The 17,174-nt window shown below is 39.3% G+C and overlaps 1 protein-coding gene across 5 annotated transcripts in view; it reads left to right on the top strand.

The window, feature by feature from the left end:
- The window catches only part of PLD1 (phospholipase D1), a 283,345-nt gene that overhangs the window by 182,906 nt on the left and 83,265 nt on the right, over positions 1-17,174 (top strand). For 4 of the 5 annotated variants that reach the window (XM_069083588.1, XM_069083586.1, XM_069083587.1 and 1 more), the window contains 5 exons: positions 804-885; positions 5,167-5,277; positions 9,802-10,002; positions 10,509-10,722; positions 11,726-11,839. In XM_069083588.1, the coding sequence (XP_068939689.1) occupies positions 804-885; positions 5,167-5,277; positions 9,802-10,002; positions 10,509-10,722; positions 11,726-11,839 (722 nt within the window). The remainder of the gene's footprint in view (positions 1-803; positions 886-5,166; positions 5,278-9,801; positions 10,003-10,508; positions 10,723-11,725; positions 11,840-17,174) is intronic. The other variant, XM_069083589.1, reaches the window with a different exon arrangement.

Raw genomic sequence — 17,174 nt, 5'->3', positions numbered from 1 at the left:
TATCTATCTATCTATCTATCTATCTATCTATCTATCTATCTATCTATCTATCTATCTATCTATCTATCTATCTATCTATCATGAGCCAGGCACTGTGCTGGGTACTGAGGATATAAGTACAATAAATGAAAAATCCCTATACTCGGGGAGGTATGTTCAGATTATTGTGGGAAGCATGATTGTCTTTAAGAATTCCCCAGTTCTAATGAAGTTTATTTGTTGAATTCTCAAGGTTATTTGGGGGTTTGTATTTGTAATTTGTTGGCTGTCAGTTTATGAAAGGTAAAGAGCTTTGGTCAGATAATTCTGGTTCTGGTCATCTCCTTCTAGGCATTTAATAGCTGCCAAATGTTTTGCAGCCTACTAGGATATGTTGTACAACTTCTACCATTTTTCTTGCATAATCTGTGTTCCTCAGTAAATTTAACATCCTTATAATGCTCATGACCCTGATAATCCTTCTGTAATTTCTGTTGGCCAAGATCTGGTCCTAAGCTCCCATGATAAACACCTCCATGTCTCCCAAGCAAATACAAATGATAACCATTTGTTTAGTGCTTGATTAGGCACCATATTGTTAGATGAATTCATTTGGATGTCACTCATGGCATGTCTTTTGGTTACAATATCGCTTATCATTAGTATTATTGCCATCAAATATGGGCCAGAGTATTAGCCAACCAAGGGAAAGGCAGGAATGAGTTTGCTTTTGAATTTCTATCTTACTTTTTAGACACAAGGGGAAGTCAGTTGACTTTACACATCATTTGAATAACTTTAGAACTATAATATTTTTATTTTAGGTTGAGTCCAGAAATTTTCCTGAAACGCCCGGTGGTAGAAGGAAATCGTTGGAGACTAGACTATATTCTCAAAAGGAAAGCAGTAAGTAATTGACAGACATGTTCCCCTCACCCACCCCCAAATACATCCTGTTGATTTTTTTAACATGATCTTACTTTAGTACTTTGTGGCTCTATAATGTTCTCTGCATATGAACCCCTTCCTGGAAAATATAGTGACCCTTCTTTCTAAGGTCTCCATCTTTTCACACACAAAAAAATCATTTCCTGGTGGTCAGCCTGCTAGATTTCTCTGAATTTATTTAAGCTGGTCTTCAGGCACCTGTTGCATCCTTCATCTCTGGGGCCCTCCCTGAAACCATTTTTCAGCTTCGTAAAATCTGTGACAGTTTTTGTTTCCCTGGCACAGCCCCCAGGAAGCCAGGGTTACCATCAAGCTATGAGACAGCATTGGGATAGGACATTAGTAGAGAAATATAATCATTCCCCTATTTTTTTCATAATTTATCAAAAACCAATATGCTGCTTGTTCACAATCTCATTCTCACAGTGCCATTTTTCTCCATTAATGTTTGGCTCTATGGAATGAATCTTTTATAATACATTCCATTAACCATTCTTATCCTTTCAGCTGTTGTTACAGTACCAAGTCCTAAAGTACAATGGAAACTCATTGTCAAACTAAAAAACAACAGCAAAACTTTGCAACAGGTCTTAGAGAACATCTAGTTCAACCTCTTCTATTTTAGATATGAGGAATCTAAGGCCCTTGGGAGCTTCCTGATGCATGTCAAGCTTGCATAATTTGCTCTGGGTTCTTCAGCTCATCAGTGTCAGATGTGGCATTTGAACCCATGCCTCTATAGACATAGGTCTACAGATCAAAATCGAACCTATGATTTCACTGGTGTGAGGAATTAAAAATGAGGAACTCCTTCTACCAGTGCAGATAGAAGTTTTCTTCATAACTCACAGTCTTAGAGAGTTGCCTAGAACCCTGAAAAGTTAAGTGACTTGCCCAAGTTAACACTGATAATAATTATGTTATTTGGAGGACTTGAAGATCTTGAACCTGGGTCTTCTTGAATCCTAGGGCCAATTTTCTATTCACTACACTTGTTGGTCTTATCGTTCAGTTATGTCTGACTCTTTGTGACTGCATTTGGGGTTTTCTTGGCAAAGATACTGGAGTGGTTTGCCATTTTCTTCACCACCTCATTTTACAGATGAAGCAAGATCACCCAGCTAGTGATGAGGCCAGATGAGTCTTCCTGATTCCAAGATGATTGTATCCACTATGGAGCCACCTAACTGCCAATATACTCTTACTTCCTCATATAGTAATACCTGAACCAGTCTAAATGGAATGAGAATGTATCTATCAATCAATCAATAAGCATAGCTATATGCCTGTCACTGTGCTAAATGCTAAGGAAACAAAGGAAGATAATTACCATCAACTTTATCATCATCATCTTTATCCTGATCCAGCAAGTTAAGCATATAACCTTTCCCCTGTAATTTGGAAAGACCTTTGCTTTCTAGGACTTATCATAAAAGTTCCTAGATCAAGGCTAACAAACCATGATGACACTTTGCTATATGCAATCTTCTTCTTGGCTTGTTCTCTGCCTTTTCTTCTTCCTTTCCCTATACTCAATATTGCCAGCCCCCCCCCCCTTTTTTTTTTTTTCTTTTCTCTTGTTTTTTTTTTTTTCTTTTCTTTTTCTTTTTTTCTTTTTTTCTTTCTTTCTTTCTTTCTTTCTTTCTTTCTTTCTTTCTTTCTTTCTTTCTTTCTTTCTTTCTTTCTTTCTTTCTTTCTTTCTTTCTCTCATTTTTTGGAGGGGGAAGGCAGGGCAATTGGGGTCAACTGATTTGCCCAAGGTCACACAGCTAGTAAGTGTTAAATGTCTGAGGCCGGATTTGAACACAGGTCCTTCTGACTCCAGGGCCGGTGCTCTATTCAAGGTGCCACCTAGCTGCAGCCCCTTTCTCATGTTTTAACCTACCCCTGGAGACATTCAGTATTAAAGGAGGGTGAGCAAGGAAGGGTTGTAGTCAAAGGGATATTTTAGAAATAATGATCCAGTGGTGGTATATGGCTTAGGAGGATCGATTTAGAGCTAGAAAGGGCTTAAAATCTAATCTAATCTAATCTCCTTTTTTAACATCTGAGGAAACTGAGGCCAGAATTGTGGAGTGACATGCCTGAGGTATGAAGGTCATAAATAGCAGAATTTGGGATCTGAACTCAGATCCTCTAACTCTAAAATGGGCACTCTGTCCATTGCACTCCTGAGCCTCCCTTGGATTGGTATGTGGAGAGGCTGAAAGAGATTAGAAAAGAGTGAAATCAGAAGTAATGAGCTAGTTTTGGATATGGACAAGTGGAAATGCAAGATTGGAGTCTGAGTCACAGATCACCATATCCACCTCTCAGCAACTCCCCCTAGTCTTGGGTTTGTGTGTTTCCATCGTCATGGGCACTTGAACCCATCTTTCACTATGTCAGCACCATAGCTTCTCTTTGCTCATCATGGCCCAGATGTTCAGGCAGTGATGGTGATGGTAACCAACACTGATCATCCTTTATCATTCTTTTCATGTAAATCCATACTCTCTGAAACTCATCATTGAATTGCTGATAACTGCATAAATCTCCCGAGGAAATGGTGATTTCATTAGATTAATTTTCCTTGTGATGCATTGGTCTCTTTGTCCTTTTTCTTCATCTAGCCTGGCCCCAGCAACATCTGGATCATCAATTTTTAAAACCGAATTGACATTTTCATACTCTCATAAACACCCATCATTTAAATAATTTAGCCGCTGAAAGTCACACACTAAATCCATGAGCTTTTGCAGTCATGGGAGGATAGTTATTCTCTCATTAATGGGCCCCAGGGTCTCTGAAACAGGTAGAGAGGAGCAACCTTCAATATCTGTATAGGCCTGTTCTTTGATGGGATGAGTTTGGGAGGCTTTGTACAGACTTCCAGTGTCCTGTGTTTGTTCATTCCAGACCTGTTCACCCAGAATCTATTTAGAGTTCCAGTTACTGTACTTTGTTCATTAAACAAACTATTATTAAGCACCCACTTATGTGCCAGTTACTGGGAATACAAAGACAAAATGGAAGAAGGGGTTTACATTCTATGGCAGTTATAGGGACAGGGAGCGATACAAATAGAGAAGCAAATATAAGACACATGCAAAGTAGAAAAAAAGTAATATAGGGATTCAGGAAGAGCACTGACAGCTGGGGCATCAGGAAGGCCCAGCAGAAGAGGTAGCCCTTGAGCTGAGCCTTGAAGAGACCTCGAATTCCAGGAGGTAGATGTGAAGAGGGATTGCCTTCCAAGTATAGGGGATAGGCCTAAGTCAAGGAGGCAGAGATGAGAGGAGGGCTGCGTATGAGAAACGGATCGCTAATATACCAGTTTGTCTGAAATTGTTACTGCTTTTCAAGGGGGAAAAATAACCAAAAATATAGGGGGAATGTGGGACTGGGGAAAGATCTGGGATCCAAAGAATTCAAATCCCACCTCTGACAATTACTGCCTATGTGACTTTGGGGTGGATACACTTATTTTCCTGGGCCACAATTTGCTGACTTGTAAATAAAGAGTGTGGCCTAAATGGCTCAGAAGAGAGAGATCTGAACAGGGAGTCAATCTCAGTCTTTCTAGCTCTAAGATAGGGATAATAATTCCAGTATTGGTGGTTGTGAAGGTGAAAATAATCCTGAAAACACTGTATAAATGTGAGCCATTAATACAATCCATATCATCCATTTAAGTAATTTCATAGGTCTTTAATTCTGCACACACCCTTTTCTTATTTCACATTGTATCTAATAATATTAATAAAATTAGACTTTTCTATAGTCCTTGCCATCAAGTGACTTAAATGCTACTGGGGAAATGAAACTATGTGTGTGTGTGTGTGTGTGTGTGTGTACGCACACACACATATATACATATGTGTGTATACACAAAATATAAATAAATTAAATGCTGTGCAGTGAGTGAGGAGGATGCCAGGAATAGGGAGGATCAGGACAATTTTTCCAATGAATGTGGCCCTTGAGCTGAACACTCAATAAAGCCAGGAATTCTGAGAGGCTCAAGTGAAGAAGGAGAGTAAGCTAGGCAGGGTAGACAGCCTAGGCAAAGTCATGGAGGTGGGAAATGAAATGTCACATATGGGAAACAGGAGGTTGTCCTCTTTGCCTGGAACCTAGTGTGGGAGGGGAATGATGGTTTGGTTCCCAGTGGCCAAAGGTTTTAAATGATCTGGGGAGGGAGGCTTTCCACTGAGAACATTTAGCCTACAGTTATTTTTCTTTTCTCTTTTTTAACAGCAACAAGGCGTGAGGATATTTGTGATGCTCTACAAAGAGGTTGAACTGGCCCTTGGCATCAACAGTGAATACAGCAAGAGGACTTTAATGCGCCTGCACCCCAACATAAAGGTCTGCAACATGGGTCTCTCCTTATTTATGTGGGATCCAAAAGCCTTTTCCCAGATGTTTTGTGTTGGGAGTAACAATCCTTTGTTAAAAGCACCATGTGCATCTTTAAAGAAAATACCTGAAAATTATTCTTTAGAAAGAGAGAAGAAAGCAGAATGGCACAGTAGATAGAGCTCCAGCCAAAAAGTCAAGATGTCCTAGGTTCAAGTCTTGCCTCTAATTACCTATTGACTACTTACTTGGTCCTGGGCAGGTCACTGAATCCCTCAGTGTCCCAGGATGGTCTTCAGGACTGTAAGTTGCAGAAAGGTGTTTACTTGTATTAGTAGAGGGAGTTTCCCCACTTGGGATGTCTGAAGACTAATGAAATCACAGATTCAGTCCTGAGACAGCAGCGGGGAGGGAGGGAGGAAAAGAGAGAGACAAAGACAGAGAGACAGAGACAGAGACACAGAGAGAGACAGAGACAGAGACACAGAGAGAGACAGAGACAGAGAGACAGGGACAGAGACAGAGAGACAAAGACAGAGAGACAGAGTTCCATTCTCCTGTGCTCATGGAGCTAATTTCTACTTTGTATTCTCAGAGTTGGAAGGAAGGGGCCTTATAGGCCACTTAGTACAAAGCACACCCTGGCGACATTTGCCTCCATTTCATACCCAACAAGTGATCATTCAGCCTTTACTTGGAGACCTTCACTGAGGGATGGATAGATGGATGAATGAACAAATGAATGAATGAATGGATAGATGAATGGATGAACGAATAAATGCATGCATGAATAGATGGATGGAATGATGGATGGATAGGAAGATGGATGAATGAAAAAAGCATTTATTTAGGCACATACTATGTGCAAAGCACTGTGTTAAGAGCTGGGAATACAAACAGAAAAGTGAAATTATCCCTGATATCAAGAATCTCCCACTCTAATTGGAGAGAGAATATATATAAGGAGGTGTCAGCTGCAAGTTAGGTGGGAGGAGCCCAGGGCCCTTAGGGGGAGTGGCTGAGCTGACGGGAGGAGCCCACAACCTGCCAAGGCAGCCCATTTCATCTTGTAAAGGAAAAAATTGTTAGACAATTTCTCCTGTTATTAAACCTAAATGTGTCTGTTTGCAATTGCCACCTGTCTTACGCTGTTATTTGAGTAACCTGGAAATTGCTAACACGTTCCTAGCATTGACAATCACTTTTGATTTATTTTTTAGTGAGTGGACCTTAAGTATCAGTGCCAGGCTTCCCTGTGCTGTTGGGGTGATCAGAACATACATCCTGTTTGATATTCTTTTTATTTTTTTCCTGCTTGATATTCTTGGGGCAAACAGGTCATCAGTTAGTGAAGGCCCTTCAGACCAGAGGTCAAAGAGGAGGCCCTTTTATGCTGAGAAACTCTGTGGGGAAAATCACCACTTGACATTTTTTCCTGCTCTTCCTATCAATAACACATCATCTGTGCTCTCCCTGGTACAAAATGTCAGTGTGATAAGAGATTATAAGTGATCATTGGCTCTGTACCAAAAGCTATTAAGGAATATGACCCTGTCATTGAGATATCCCTTGACTCATGGAATTATCTGGAGTTTCCCCTGCTTGACAGTATAAATAAGAATAAAATATATTTCACTAAGTAGGAGGGGAAAGACAATAGGACCTAATTTCTTTCAAATTTTGGTTTAAAACATTTGTGAGTATTAATTTTTCCATAATTTAGTTTAAAAAGCACTTACTACGTTCCAGGCACTGGGCATACCAAGACAAGAATGAAACACCTCCTGTCTCCAAGGAGCTTACGTTCTACTGGACAATTACAATGTCAGTTACATTTTCAGTGATTTTTGTGACCTGACACTATAACTATAAGACTGGCTAAAACAAATAGTTAATGCAACTAACCTGATAATTCAGAGCTTAAAAAAAAATAACCCTCTTGGAGAAATCATCAGAATATTTCATACGGAAGTAATTTGGGAGGCAGGGGTTGGGGCTGAATTGTCTAACCTCAGATATTCACTTTTCCTTTACTAGGGTAAAACTGCCTTTATTGTTGCATAAAATATTGAACATAGTAATTTTTGGTATATCAACCTCCAGGCAGCCAGGTGGCACAATGGGTAGAGTGCCAATCCTGGAGTCAGGAGGACCTGAGTCAAATTTGACCTTAGACCCTTACTAGCTATATGATCCTGGGCAAGTCATTTAATCCTGTTTGCCTCAGTTTCCTCATCTGTAAAATGAGCAGGAGAAGGAAATGGCAAATCACTCCAATATCTCTGCCAAGATAACCCCAAATGGGGTCATGAAGAGACAGAAATGACAAAAATGACTCAACAACAAAATGTTAGTCGACAGTATCATAAGATCAATAGCTGGTCTGGGCTTAAGCCATTAAACCCAACTCTCTCATTTTACAGATGAAAACACTGTAAATTTAGGTCACTTTCCCAAGGTCCAGCAGCAACAAGAACAATTGGTATTATATAAAATTAACTTCATACTTATCTAGTGCTTTTCATACATTATCTCACTGAAACCTCCGAATACTCCCTGGGAGAGAGTGGCTTCTTTTATCCCAATTTTACAGATGGAGAAACTACAGCTCACACAAGTGACTTGTCCATGGCCACATATTTCCCTTCTCTCTGAGATGATCTGGTATATATCATGTGTGCACAGTTATCTGAATGTTTTTCCTTCAGACTGTGAGCCCTTTGAGGCCAAGGATTGTTTTTTGTCTTGTTTTGCATCACCACTCCTTAGCCTGGTGCCTGGCATATAGTAGGTGCTTAAGAAATGCTTCTTGACTTCACTGGAAGTAGGAATTAAGCCCAGGTATTCATGACTCCCAGTCAAGAACACTAAGCACTAAGAAAAAGGCTTCTCAAAAATTTTTTTTCAACTACATAATTCTGTAATTAACACAGTTGGCCTTGTTAGATATGTTTAATAGACATTCAAGCTTTAGTTTATATATATATATACATATATGTATATGTGTGTGTATATATATATATATATATGTATATGACTTCCTTTGATAAAAGGGAAAATGGGGAGCTGAGTCTAATTTATAAGAATGCAAGTCATTCCCCAATTGATAAATGGACAAAGAATATGAACAGGCAGTTTTCAGATGAAGAAATTAAAGCTATCTATAGTCATGAAATAATGCTCTAAATCACTATTGATTAGAGAAATGCAAATCAAAACAACTCTGAGGTACCACATCATATTTATCAGATTGATTAACATGACAAAACAGGAAAATTATAAATGCTGAAATGTGGGAAAATTAGAACACTAACATATTGTTGGTTAAGTTGTGAACTGATCCAACTATTCTGGAAAGCAATTTGGAACTATGCCTAAAGGGATATAAAATTGTGTATATCCTTTGATCCAGCAATACTGCTTCTAGGTCTGTATCCCAAAGAGATCATACAAATGGGAAAAGGACCTTTATGTACAAAATATTTATAGCAGCTCTTTTTGTGGTGGCAAAGAATTGGAAGTTGAGGGGATGCCCATTAGCTGTGGAGTGACTGAACTAGTTGTGGTATATGAATGTAATGGAATACTATTGTGCTATAAGAAATGATGATTAGGTGGACTTCAGAAAAACCTGGAAAAACTTATATGAACTGATGCTGAGTGAAGTGAGCAGAATGAGAACATTGTACACAGTAACAGTCTCATTTTGCAACGACTATCTTTGATAGACTTATTTCTTCTTAGCAATGCAAGGATGTAAGACAACTTAAAAAGTTGTCTTTGTCCATGTCCAGAAAATGCTGTCCATGTCCAGAAAAAGAACTATGGAGTCTGAATTCAGATTGAAGCACCTTATTTGCTCCCTCTCTCTCTCTGTCTCTGTCTCTCCTTGTCTCTCTGTCTCTGTCTCTCTCTGTCTCTCTGCCTCTGTCTCTCTTGTTTCTTCTTTCTTTGGTTTTTCCCATTGTTTCTAATTCTTCCTTACAACATGACTAATGTGAAAATAGGCTTAATATGAATGTATATGTAGAGCTTATATCAAATTACATGCTCTCTTAGGTTGGGGAGAGGGGAGAGATGGGAGAAAATTTGAAACTCAAAAGCTTATGGAAGTGAATGTTGAAAACTAAAAATAAATAAATTTATTTTTTTTAAAAGGGAAAATAGGGTAGCTATGAAATGAGGATGAATTTTCCTGAGCCATATATGCACAAAGATTCAATAGGAATAGCCATCCCTCAATTTTTTTGAGGTTCCAGGGAGCATGTGAAAAGGGTAGGTAGCAATAATTTCCCTCCATTGATGAGAAAATATGTGAATTTATTTGTAAGTCATAAAATACTGTATAGATATCAACTATCACTATTAAGCATTGATAATGAAAATTATTTTATTTGACAAATTTACATAACATTCCAGTATTTCAGTCCAGTCTGTTAATTTCACATCTATTTTACAGCTGTAACATGTTAGGAGAAGCATCAAAGTTTTTTGTGAAAAGCTTTTCCAGTTGTTGACTTATTTTTCTCCTAGGTGATGAGACATCCAGATCATGTTTCTTCTACTGTGTATTTGTGGGCTCACCATGAGAAGCTTGTTATCATAGACCAGTCAGTCGCATTTATTGGTGGAATAGACTTGGCCTATGGAAGATGGGATGACAATGAACACAGGCTGACTGATGTGGGCAGTGTCAAACGAGTCACTGTGGGACAGTCAACAGTCTCCCTAACAGTAAGATATGAAAAGTTGTTTGGCTAGTTTTCTTTAGGTTACAAGTGAATGCAAATTATAGTGGAAGGAAAGAAGGAAGGGGAGGCAAGAGGGAGGGAGGAAGAAAGGAAAGAAAGAAGGGAAGGAAAGAGGGAAGGAGGAAGATAGGGAAGAAGAGAGGGAGGACAGAGAGGCAGACTTATTAAGTGTTTATGATCTGTTAGGCACTGTGATAAGTACTGTAGATACACATACAACAAAAGGAAGGACAGTTATTAGCAGCTCTTAATAATTAACATTACTAGATATTTTTACATTAAAGTATAATATTCCAGTCTGTCCTTGGACAGAGCTATGTGATCAATAGCTACTCTCCACACTTCTCTGGGGCAGCTGCTTGGGAACCTAAGTAAGTTATAAATGCTACACCTTAGCTAGCTTTGGCTTAGTGGGGAGGGAGAGGCTTGTCTCAGCACCCCATTTTTAGTGTCTTTTAAAAAATTTCGCCCATATTTTTTGGTCTGCAGGGGGAGATGGGAGAATCCAATGAAGCCTTGAACCTTAAAGGGAAAAAAGAGTTTAAACTCAATCTCCCATTCCCAAAAAGCACTGATGATTCTGACACTAGAATGAAAGGTGTGGGTAAAGCAAGAAAGTTCTCCAAATTCAGCCTTTACCGGCAGCTATACCGGAACAACCTGCAAAATGCCGATAGCATCAGCAGCCTTGATAGTGCCTCAAGTAAGTCCTGGTCCTTATATTCTGCAAACTTTCCTTTAAAAACAGCAACAACAACAAACAAGTGCAATACCCAAAAGAAACCAAAAGTCCAGTTTTATTAATGATTTTTCTTTTTATACCATATTCACTTACCACCTGCAGCATTGAAATTACAGATCCTTTTGAGTATTCACTTTCCAACAATTCCCTGTTCTCTTGGTACCTTCCTTGTAACAGATGACATAGAAAAGGCATTTAAGTACAACCATCCAGTACAGCTGCCATGACTGAGAGAATACACAATTTTCTCTACCCATAGCCCACCACCTCACTCCCAAGAGGAAGGTTGTATGTTCCAACAGTCATCATCCTTTCACTGGTCCCTCTGACCATTCATTTTTCTATAGCAACAGACTATGTTTTTGTTTGCCCGACTTCCTGTAGAGTAACATAAAGAGCTGCTGATACCACGTCATGTATTTCCCTTCCTGGTATCATTACATTTTCCAAGACTGACATTTCCTTTTGAAACAAATCAGTTGATGTTTTTTCCCAGTTCCAAATGGTCTAAACAAGATGGTTTTCTTCACACACACACACACACACACACACACACACACACACACCTTAAAGGTAGCAGATTCACTGAAGATTCTCAGAGTAGTACACCAAAAACATGAAATTACAAAAAAGCCAGAGGCCATATCAATAGAACTTTCCAGTCTTGGCCAAAGAACATTGGCACTTCTTTCCTCAGCTAGCAATGGTGTATTAGGCTTACATAAGCCCATTTGAGATTCTCTACAACTCATCAATTTATTATGTGTTCTGGAGCTCAGTCATTTATACCCCAAAGGTTTCTGTTCCCTGAAATCATGGATCAATAACAAAATTTCTAACAAAGTCTTAAAGCTAACCAACCAACAAAAAGCCCAGGACTATTTTGTATTGATCTTTAGTGCCTAATTTGAAAATCTGATGCTATCCATGTGTTTGTAAAAAAGAGCGTCTCAACTTTCTCCAGGTTATTTTACTCACTGTAGAAGTCGCCAGCATTTAATCCGAGGGTTAAAGCCCCACTTGAAATTCTTGCATCATTCCAGCGAGTCGGAACAAAGACTCGCAGGCTCTGGAGGTGGTAAGTGACGGGGGACGCAGGCAAGGTTTTCCATAAGCTTTGGCTTTCTGTTTTTGCCTGTCGTTCAGTCACCATGAGTGTGCAGTGTTTCTGGATTAGTACGCTATCCATGCAATGTTCATGCATTCATTCATTCACCGAGTATTTGTTGAGTGGCTGCCATATACCAATGCTTTGCTGGTTACTATTAAAAACCCAACATATATGAGATGTGGTTCCTGCTCTCTGGGAGTTTGCAATACAATAAAAATGTCAAGGATCTATGTTTTCTTCAGTATCCTCTGTAATGCAATAGATGTCTTTGAATTGTTGGGGCTCGGTCAAAAAAGTTTTGTGTAGGCTCAAATAAGCAGTATTTGTTAATGGCAGATTTGAATATGCATTTTTAAAAGGATATTTCAATTGCATCTTTCCTAGATTATCTAGATACAAACAGCAGTATTTTTCCTTTTGTCATTTTTATGATGTATGTGAGGACAACATTCAAATTGCAGACCACGGCAAGCTAAATGAATGTGGGAAATTATTGGAGTCAGAAGGAAATGTATGATCTGGGTACCTATGAAATGAATCAATTACTAGAGCTTTGGAGGAGCATCCACATCATGGATTAGTGGAAAGAGGAGGAATAAGTAGCTTGGACTTGGAAGAGGACCAGGAGGGATCAAGATCTTAAGAGGCAGATTGGACTGATGTGGTGATGGCCTGATTCTTACATTCAGCCGTCAGTGAAGATAACTGTCTAAGAAGACAGGAAGGCTAAAGGACAATGTTTGATGGGTTTTCTACAGTAAAGATGGGACTGGGTGCTAGGGAGAGAGGAAAAAATGAGTGAAGTGCTGATTGAGATTTGAGATTTAGAGATTTGAGCATGAGTCCAAGAGGACAAGAGTCAGTAATAGTATTCACTTAAAGAGTGTTTTTGATAGATAGGTAAAAGCAATGAAGCTGGAGTCAGAGAAGCTTGGTTCAGATCCTAGCTGTGCATCCATGGAACCTTGGGCAACTCATGAAACCCCTTAGTTCCCCATCTGTCAACTGAGGGGATTGGACTCTATGGCCTCTGTGGTCCTTTTGAGCTCCAAATTTGATTCTGTGACAGAGTTAGCATTGAGGAACACTGCCCTCGCACCACTGGTGGATAAACCCCTCCCCCAAAAACTGAACATCATTAACCCAATGAAACCCAAGTCTAGAGTGGACAATATTCACGAAGATTAAAAATTGGTTACTTGCTGGAGTTGATCACAAGATCACAGCTTGGTACTTAGAAGGGACCTTAAAGGCTGTCTTGTTCAACTCCCTCATTTTATAGGTGGGAAACTGAGTCCCACTGAGAGAAAGTAGCTTGTCCAAGGTCACCAAATTAGGATTAAAAATCAAGGAGAATCAAGTTCCATACATGTGGATATGAACAGGCTTGGCCGCTCTACAGCACTGGTTTCAATTGGATGCACAGTAGCCTGATAAATTAATCACATAGTATATTTTAAGGGTTTGTTTTCATTGATGATGAATAATAATCAGATGGAATGTGGCTGTGAAATCTCCTGCTGACTCAGCATTCAGAAAACTAGACTGTAATTAATCCTAATAAGTGATTGGTGACCATGGCAGATTCCTATTAAAAAAAAAATACTGTAGTTTCTTAAACCGTTCTTTCTCCTGTTATTTTCCATGTGTGGTTTTCCCACAGAATTATGTAATTTCAGGAGAATCTCAGTCTCCTTGAAGTTAGTCTGTGTAAAGAATTTATTCTTCAGTGCTCCTTTGTTCAAAAACAATTTGCTAAACTTTTTAGTTTCAGCAAGAGTAGATACATTTGGTTTGACCAAGGGGAAAAATAAAACATCCAAAACAACCTTTTTTAGCTGACAGGTTTAATTTCTCAGTTGAAAACTTCTTACACCAAGGTTTTTACCTACCTAAAACTACTACTAGGGGAGGATAGAGACTTTTTTTTTCATTCATTCAGCAAGCCCACACTGATCTCTGTGCAAAGTTTTTGTTGTTCTTGTCGTCGAGTTGTTTCAGTTGTGTCTGACTCTCTGTGATCCCATTTAAGGTTTTCTTGGCAAAGATACTGGAGTGGTTTGCCATTTCCTTCTCCAGCTCATTTTACAGGTGGGGAAATTGAGGCAGAGTTAAGTGAATTACCCAGGGACACATAGCTAGAATGTGTCTGAGAGCAGATTTGAACGCAGTCTTCCTGACTCCAGGCTTAGTGCTCTATCCACTACACCATCTAGCTGCCCCCTGGGCAAAGCAGTGACCACATTAGAGTCTTCTTAAAATATTCTTCTATGCCTTTGATTTCATTTCTCTGACTGACTAAAAAAAGTCAGCTCACAGATGGGGGCTCATGAACTGTTGTTTTTAGTGGACTCAAGAAGAGGGTAGGTATTCTGAGAGATCTATGCATGAGAGGGATAATTGTCAGAGTATAGTCATTAGACTCTAAGATCCTTGAGAGTAGGAAGCGGGAACAATATGATATGAAGTAGTAAATTATAGGACCCTTAAGAATAATAATAGTATAAATTAAAATGGGCGTTTTAGAGTTTACTTTCTATTTCTTGCTCAGTTTCTGGCCCGCTCCACCTCCACACTGGTTCCCTGGTCCCCTGAGAATGACTCTGTCCTAAGGCCAACTCAGTCACTGATGGGGTAGAGATAGAAACTGGATGATGGAATGAGTAAGAATGAAGAGTCCGAGAATTCACCAAGCTTGTAAACCTGGGTGACTGGAAGGATAGTGGTACCCTTGACAGACATAGAGAAACTCACAAGAGGTGTGGATTGCAGAGGAAAAACAATAAGTTATACTTTGGACATGTTGAGTTTGAGATATGTACAGGACATCCAGCTCAAAATTAAGGCTTTGAATTTTAGAGAGAAGTTGGGCTGGATATATAGTTAGTTATATGACAGAGTTAATCACTGAGACAAAGTGAGTGGATAAAGTCACTGAAGGAAGAAATACAGGAAGAGAAGAAAAGACCATCAAAGATGGACGCTTCAGAGCTACTCCCATTTAGGCATTGGAAGAAGAAAGAGGAGCCACTGATGAAAACAAGTAACTGTGGTCAACATATGAGCAGAGGATGAAAAAAAAAAAAGATCAGGAGAGTTACCTCCCAGAAGCCAAGGGGAAATATTGGACTTTAAGATCTTTATTACTGGGGGCTATATTTCACTATGTGTGTTTTGAGAAGGCAAAGAACAGTCTTGATGGTGGGCTGTGGTCAGATGAGATCATACATGAATTTAAAGCTGTATTGCTTATATTAATTAGAATGGAAAGTATTAAGAAACATGGATATGAGTTAATGCTTTTCCATTATGGACAGAGTTATGCTAGATGTCCTACTCTAATCTGGGAAAGTTGTTCTTGCTTTGAAATTTTTACCTTTTTAATCTCTCTCAGTCAATGCAGAAGCCAGGGAAAGTTCCTGCAGAGATAAAGATGATTTAGAGTAACACCAACCAGTAATTTATTGCATCCCCACTGGGTAAGGCTCCACTAGACTTTGGATGGAGTCTTTCCTTTTTTCTTTTGTAAATCCTTGCCCTGATGGAGTTACTGCAGAAAGACACAATTGTTCAATAATAAAAATGTGTGTTGGGGGGCAGGTAGGGTTATGTGTATGAGAGAGAAAGAAAAGAGAAAGGAAGAGGGAAAGAGGAAGGAAGGGAAAAGAAGGAAGGAAAAGGAAAAAGAAAAAAGGAGAAGGAAGAGAAAAGGAGAGGTAGTGAATAACAAAACATGAGAATTTTTTTCTCTCAGTGTTTATGTTCAGAAGAAAATGTTATTCCAGCTTATCATGCTCTTATATGCATGTATAGATAAAATTATAGGTATATCTTTGTATCTGTACCTATCTATAATGTTAATGGGATTTAAGGTCTTCTGCACCCATTAATTGGCCTTGTAGAGCCCATTGAAGGAAGCTTGTTTAGGGGAGGCTTGCTTGTAGGAAGGCTTTTGTGCCTTTGGTTAATTTCTAGTTAAGCACCAAGTCACGAGGGTTGTGATGTCTTCTGGCTCATAGAGGTGTATATATACTCTGAGTTGGTATTGTGCTTTGGGGGCTCACTTATGAGAAGGATCTTGTGATTCCCTGGTTGAGATTCTGAGTGGTCATATGCTCAGAGCTCCCCATCTGCTCAGATGTAACAGCACTCTCAATCCAGGGATGTATGTAAAGTGTATAGTTGATTCAGGCAATCAGAGCCCTCCCTGTTGGTGTATTTCTCTGCTTGTATTTTCTTTGAAGTTAAGGGTGCTGACTTTTCCCCTGAACTAGTGAATGTAATTTAAAAAGATTGTTGACCTCTTAAACAACTATCTTTCCTAGTAAAGCAGATCTAAGAACCTGTGTTAGAAGCCATCCTGGATATGCCAGTGTGGTTGCTGCTACACACTCTTGATCTTTTGACCTTGACATCTTCTTTCTACCTCTCCACTTCTTAACAAATAGATCTTAACAAGAAGACTTAAAATTTCCCCCTAAATATGAACAGAAAATCATTGAAGTGAAAGGGCTCTTAGAGGTCATCTAGTTCAAGTTTTTCACTTGGTAGTTGTGAAAACAATGGCCAAGAGAGGTTAAATGTCTTGCCCAAAGTTATCTCAAAGCCATTTATTCTCAGTTCTAGGACCAGAGCCCAGGATTCCTGACTGTCCATTCATGGTCCATTCTGCTACACCTTCACTCCCATTGTGTCAGAATAAAAGCCCAGGTCTGGCATCACTGTCCACAGTGGTCATCATCATACCCCAGGACCCAGAAGAACTCCAAGAGACTGATGACCTGAACAGGGGAGCAGGAGGTCGTGTGGTAGGGCAGTAAGATGCATGTCATTAATGGAGCTACAGAATGGTGAGCAAGTATGTCATAGGTATAGGCTGTCATCCCATAATCATACGAAATAATAAAGAAGCTGGGAAGGAAGAAGAAAGAGGGACCTTCCCATGAAGTTCTCCCTACCACTAGCCTCTCATGTGGTGCATGTTGCACCAGGTTCCAAGCATGAAATTGTAGAGTGGTTGAGTGTTTGGTTCTGAATGTTGAATCTGAGGTCTGTTTTGTGATGAGTCAGATGTGTTTTGGTGGTGTTCAGGCCATGACTTCTGGCTGGAATCAGGTAGAAGCTGCTTGTTCAATTGAAATCAGGTGTTTGATGTATACAGTTCCCTGTGGATAATTAATTGACTGAATTTAACCTTTAAAAATTCTTGTTTGTGCTTGTATTTCTACATTCACAGCTTGAGAGTAGATTTTTTTCTATTAGATTCAAATTAAATGGTGAGATGCAACTAATCAACATACAT

This window comes from Petaurus breviceps, unplaced genomic scaffold (genome assembly GCF_028583685.1).
Source record: "Petaurus breviceps papuanus isolate PSGF00001 unplaced genomic scaffold, PetGlider_PUasm1.0 173, whole genome shotgun sequence".
Lineage (NCBI taxonomy): Eukaryota > Metazoa > Chordata > Mammalia > Diprotodontia > Petauridae > Petaurus > Petaurus breviceps.
This window is presented reverse-complemented; position numbering and strand designations above follow the sequence as displayed.